Source organism: Alexandromys fortis, unplaced genomic scaffold (genome assembly GCF_014885135.2).
Source record: "Alexandromys fortis isolate MF-2015 unplaced genomic scaffold, M_Fortis_MF-2015_v1.1 scaffold_31, whole genome shotgun sequence".
Taxonomy (NCBI): Eukaryota; Metazoa; Chordata; class Mammalia; order Rodentia; family Cricetidae; genus Alexandromys; species Alexandromys fortis.
This window is the reverse complement of record NW_026067974.1, coordinates 11,565,718-11,572,001: the sequence shown is the minus strand read 5'-3', so window position 1 is coordinate 11,572,001 and position 6,284 is coordinate 11,565,718. Positions and strand designations below refer to the sequence as shown.

General features: G+C 43.5%; 1 protein-coding gene across 4 annotated transcripts; it reads left to right on the top strand.

The window, feature by feature from the left end:
* Nucleotides 1-302: 302 nt before the first annotated feature.
* On the top strand, nt 303-6,071 carry LOC126510460 (keratin-associated protein 4-6-like). Of its 4 annotated transcripts, none has more exons than XM_050157022.1 (2): nt 303-672; nt 5,824-6,071. In XM_050157022.1, exons 1-2 carry the CDS (start codon nt 303-305, stop codon nt 6,069-6,071), a joined length of 618 nt encoding a protein of 205 aa, XP_050012979.1. The 4 variants fall into 4 exon arrangements, with proteins under 4 accessions (XP_050012979.1, XP_050012978.1, XP_050012977.1 ...); XM_050157021.1 differs by having other exon boundaries at nt 303-723; XM_050157020.1 differs by having other exon boundaries at nt 303-756.
* Nucleotides 6,072-6,284: the final 213 nt, after the last annotated feature.

Genomic DNA, 6,284 nt, shown 5'->3' with positions numbered 1-6,284 from the left:
AAGGTGCACAGGCAGAAACAGAAGCACAAATGCCATCTCACATGCCCCAGTTCAATGAATCACAACAATGCAGAAAAAGAAACTGATGCCTTTTCTACATGCTGGAATATTTAACCTTGCAAATATAATTATGCCTTAATAACACTAATTAATGCCCTAATAAGAAAAACAAGGAAAAGGGCTTTGCTCATGGTGACACCAGTTGCTGAGCAAAGTATAAAAGGGCACATCAACCAGGAGACCTTCAAATTCTCAAAACTCACTTTCTCAGAAACTCACCCAGAACCTCCACCTCTGACACCATGGTCAGCTCCTGTTGTGGCTCTGTCTGCTCTGAGGAGGGCTGTGGCCAAGGCTGCTGCCAGCCCAGCTGCTGCCGTCCCAGCTGCTGTGTGTCCAGCTGCTGTAGGCCCAGCTGCTGCAGGCCCAGCTGCTGTAGGCCCAGCTGCTGTGTGGCCAGCTGCTGCAGGCCCAGCTGCTGCCAGTCTGTGTGCTGCCAGCCCACCTGCTGTCGCCCCAGCTGCTGCAGACCCTCCTGCTGCCAGCCCAGCTGCTGCCGCCCCAGCTGCTGCATCTCCAGCTGCTGCCAGCCCTCCTGTGGTGGTTCCAGCTGCTGCAGTCCTTGCTGCCAGCCCTGCTGCCGCCCCTGCTGCCGCCCCTGCTGCTGCCTGCGTCCAGTCTGTGGTCAGGTCTGCTGCCAGAGCACTTGCTACCACCCCACCTGTGTCATCTCCACCTGCCCCCGCCCCATGTGCTGTGCCACTCCTTGCTGCTGCTAAACCTCCATCCATGGATCCAGCTTGTATTTCACCTCTGTCCCCATCGCTGGCCACAAGGATGCACAGAATGGGTTCAATATTGTTTTGTTGAATCCTATGTCTGTGTTTTATTGGACCCAACAACAACTATTCTAACTTCAATCCAAATCCCTCATGTGGCCCTCTCCTCCCCATCTATGTGTGGACTTGCTTGTACCTCACAAGCTGTTGAACTGACCTGACCAATCCTTCCTAGATTTCTCTAAATTCCTAGGTTCAGGTCACAAAGCTCAAAGGTTCACAGGCTGATTTCAATATTTCTATGTTGTTGATCTTTATAGTCTCTTAATTGTTCATTGAAGATACACTTTGGTCATCCTTACTCCTCTTGTTTTCCTGTGCTGAATCACTGTGTCAAAATAAACCACTACTATCCCATATAGAAAATCCAGTGTGATTTTATAAGTCTCTAAAATTTCTTCTTAATCCTGAAGAACTTGTGTTTTGGCCATACCTGTAGGGTGAATGAAAAAGCTTTATTGGTGAAAAAAAAAATAAACTACATTTGCCTTTTTTCATCAACAGTCTCCTTTGTTTTTAGAAAAGCCATGGATAAAAATTAGAAAATTATTTTAGAAAGACCCATATTCTATGGGTCTGCATCTTCTGATAATATGCATATGCAAACATCTCATAGTAACTGCAAAGCTAGTATAGTTGGTGTCTCTAGCTGAGGGACATTGATTTTCTAAAAAGAGAAAAACGAAAGCTGAAACTGCTAAGCTTGAAGTCAGAGGATGACGTGAGAGATGAGGGGCTGTGTTAGTCTGTAAGCTCTCATTTGCAAACAGAGGAAGACGAAGTTGAAGATGAATCTGTGACTTAAAGAAACCAAGCCCCAGGATGCTTCTTCTCTATCCAGAATCTAGACGGTTCTGCCACACCAAGACAGATCCCCTAACATTGTGATGTGGAATGGTAGCATCAGGGTCATGCAACTAAAGACCTTAGGTCCCCGAATGTTCCTGAGCCCTCTGGAGCAGAAATAGATTTTTTTGTTGTTGTTGTTGCTATTATGGAAAGACAAGGTATATTTTCATTTAAAAATAATGGGATGGCCAGCATTGAAAGAGAACACAAGATCCTTTCCTTCTCCTCTCGGCCTCTCCTCGTTGCCACACATCACTAGCCCAGTCTCCTGCCCTACCTGACAGCCAGTATCTACAAATCTCTGTTTCCTTTCTGTTTGGCTTTTCAATTGTCTCAGGCAAGAATTAAGCCCACCCCTGCTACGCAATCTTGGTTTTTGGTGGGGATCTTTTATTCTTATGTCTTCTCTTCCTCTTCCTCTACTTTCTCATCTGAAATTTTAAGCGAATGTGCATGTGTGTGACAAATTTTTAAAATTTCATTTTATGCGTGTAGGTGTTTTGTCTGTATGTATGTTCATGCACCACATGAGTGCCTAGTGCCAATGGAGACCGTCAGACCCACTGGAATTGTGTTGTAGTAGGGGCTGTTGTGGGCTGTGTTCCCGCCCAGCTCCACATGGCTAGCTTTACCAGAAATAATTACACGGAAACTGTATTCTTTTAAACACTGCTTGGCCCATTAGTTTTAACCTCTTATTGGCTAGCTCTTACATATTGATCTAACCCATTTCTAATATTCTGTATAGCACCACGAGCTGGCTTACCAGGAAAGACCTTAACCTGTGGCTGTGTTGGGTGGGAGAATTATGGTGACTGTCTGACTCAGCTTCTTTCTCCCAGCATTCTGTTCTGTCTACTCCGCCTACCTAGTTTTCTGTCCTATTAAAGGCTAAGCAGTTTCTTTATTTAACCAATGAAATTAACACAAAACAAAAGACTCTCGCCCATCAGAATTGGAGTTACCAATAGTTGTGAGCCACCATGTGGTGCTAAGGAACAAACCCAGGACCTCTGGAAGAGCAGCCAGTGCTCTTAACGTCTGAGGCAGCTCTCCAGCCCACATATATTTGCATCATGGACTGTTTAGACATACAATGTGGTGCTTGTTTGATATACTTACTTTTCTGATGCTTAACAATATACTGCTTCATCATAGCCCTCAGAGAGGCACTCTCTTCACTTTCAGGGCTGCATAGTGCTGCGTTACAGAAAGTGGCTGTCATTTAGTCCCCTGCATCCTATAGAAGGATGCCCAGCCTATGGCCAGTTCTGTTTGTTACTTTATTTCCCCTTATGAGTAGAACTGGTATAAATAATCTTATAAAAATATTTTCACATATTTCTTTCAGATTATATATGGGGATACGTTATAGATTTGGAATAGCTTGCCCAAGAATAATGATGCTATTTATTGGAAAATCACAAGAAAATTATGAGCACATTTATTTCCATATTATCAAATTTTGAGCTTTTGACAAACTAATGGGTGAAAAGTATCATCTCTATTTTATTTCTTTTATTCTGCATGAAAGATCCCCCACCTCCAAATATTTTCAAGGCCTTGATGTTTTCATGCTTTTCTTCCCATTGTCCTGCAGCTTTATATGAAACATATTTTTCCCCTTAAACAGCTGATTCTTTTTCTAATCTCGTTAATTTTTACCTTTAAATAATCAATCCTATTTAATTGGAGGTAACTCTTCCACCTCAAATATCAACAAAGTTATTATTATTATTATATTAATGTTGTTACATTCTCTTTTTCTCTTTTAACATTTTTTCATACAAAATATTTTGATAATGTTTTCCCATCCCCCTTGCTTCCCCAGATCTTTCTCACCTTCCTTCCCAGCAAGCTTTGTGTTCTCTTTCAAAAAAAAAAAAAAAAAAAAAGAGTAAAAACAAACAGTAAGATTAAAAGTAACAAAGCAAATAAAACAAAATATCAGAAACATAATTATAAATGTGCACCTTTCATCTCTCCTGTGCCTTTTTAAGACATTTCAAGCTGTCCTGGAAAGTGGAAATGGAGCGCAATTATCCACCACTTATCACAAACGTCTAATGTCTGAAGTTATGTCATTCTCGAATTAATTTATTCTTTATTTAATATTTTTACATTTTCATTAATTAAATCTATTCTTTGACAATTTTATTCGTTGGTACAATACATTCTGATTATTCTCACCCCCACCCTTTTTTTTTTTTTTATCTCTTTCACACTCCATCAGTTCCCCGCCTTCATACTGTTAGGGTCTGAGAGAAGCCCCCAAAGACCAACAGCCACATGAGCAACAAGAGCGTTTTATTAATTCCAACGTTGGGGTGGCACTTGGCGACCCCAAAGAAAGTCACAGGCTCCTTTAAAAAAAGTTAGGGGAATTCCAGGGAAGAGGGATTAATCTGGGCTGATTGGTGGAGGAGAGATTAGTATGGGTGCTGATTGGTGGGAGGTCCTAGTGGTTAGAAACCTTCCAGCAGCCAGGTAGGAAAAGCTATCTTTAAGGCTGGGGGGTGGACTTGCTGAGCCAGCAGAAGGGGTCCTGGGGTGCCTGTTGAGCCAGCAGAAGGCTGTGGTTTTTCTGAGAACTGTCTATTTAGCTCTGTCCCATTTTTATTAAACCAAGGCTTAGATTTCTGTCAGGCTACTAGGAGAGCCTGGTCTGCCTCCCCACTAGCGCCCCTCCCCCCAATGCTGTCACTACAAATACTGCTCCCTCATTTATGTCTTTTTGTTTTGTGGTCCACTAAGCTAAACTGAACCTATCTGTTTGGTGCTCACTGGAGCCTGGTCTACTCACCAGTGAGTAAAGGAAAGAAAAGCAAGGACTACACCTTGCCCAGAATCTATCGGAAGCCAAAAGTTCAGCAGGAATGATTACAGCCCTGCCCTAAAGTGTGACTGATTGCTGACAGGGCCAGTCTTGTGCGGGATCAGAGCGGGTAAGAACAGACGCTGAGTTTGTACTGGCAGAGACTGTTCCTTGCTTGGAGGGTGGCAGACCACAGCCTTCCTTCCTATCTTCTGATCGTACATTCGGCTACTGCGCTCTTTGGCGACATTCCCTGAGCCTTGGAGGATGTGGTATGAGAACTTAGAGCTGAGCGTTCAGCTGTCACTTATTCTCGGCAGTCTGGGCCCTGGTACATCTCTGTCTTTGCAGCTATTGGCTGCAAAGAGAAGTTTCTCTGCTTAAGGCTAAGAGTAGCGTTTGTCTACAGTTACAAACATGCACACCTAGAAAACAGTTTGCCTTTATCTCAATTTACATAAACAACAGTAGTAAGTTTCCTTTTTATTTATTCTTTGGGAATTTCATACTTGCAGACCATGTATTAATATGATTGCCTCACACATACTCACTGGGTTTGTTGACTTATCAAAAAGTTGAACAAAATGTACCCTTAAAACACCCAAGTCTGAAAAACGTTAGTAATTTAACAATTTTGGGACCCATCATGTCAATATGCTTTTGCTATTCAAAAATAATTGTCATTGCAATGCCATTTCACCTTGGGGAGATTAAATAAGAAGAAATTGATATGACCGCCACTAAGTTTGCTCACACCTGCCCGACTAGGTAGGAAATAAACACTCTGTGCTGACTGCAAGCTATCTCCTTCATACCCCCGAAATACCAATATTCCATCCTGGTTTTCCACCAGTATCCTATAAGACCTGCTTCAAACCTATTGCTGCCCGAGGTATAGTCACCACAATGTATGTTCTGAACATGCTCCTCCAAGGATAAAGCTAGACATAAAGAATTACCTCTAAACCCAAGGAGACAAAGTTAAGGACTGTGTCTAACTCAGGGGATGTATCAAAGGAAGAAAAAGGGAAGCTGATTCTCTTAGCTTTGTCAAATTAGCGTAGAATACAACAGGAAAAGGAAGCAGCCTTTCTATTTATAGATAAACACACTAATTGACTAAAACTCTTATCTTCTGTAGTGTAAACAAGAGCCCTGTGATTAGTAGCCCTCAGCAGGGTATAAAAGCAAGACACAGCAAGGGGAGAGACCAGACTAGAACTCTCACCACCTTGGAAACACACCCAGAACCTCCACTTCCCAACACCATGGTCAGCTCCTGTTGTGGCTCTGTCTGCTCTGAGGAGGGCTGTGGCCAAGGCTGCTGCCAGCCCAGCTGCTGCCGCCCCAGCTGCTGCATCTCCAGCTGCTGCCAGCCCTCCTGTGGTGGTGGTTCCAGCTGTTGCAGTCCTTGCTGCCAGCCCTGCTGCCGCCCCTGCTGCCGCCCCTGCTGCTGCCTGCGTCCAGTCTGCGGTCAGGTCTGCTGCCAGAGCACTTGCTACCGCCCCACCTGTGTCATCTCCACCTGCCCCCGCCCCATGTGCTGTGCCACCCCTTGCTGCTGCTAAATCTTCTCTCTGAAAGTACCATTTATTTCCGTATTCTCTACAGATGAAGTCCTTTCTTCTAGGAACGACCTAGTGTCCAAGGTACTTGGTTTTCTGAGTCCCAGAAGTTAGTCTTATTTGTAGCTGTTATGTGTGTGCATTCTGATTTCTGTCCAAAGTTCTTCCTCTTAGAATGAATTTATCAAAAATTTCCCAATGACTTAATAGGTCTCT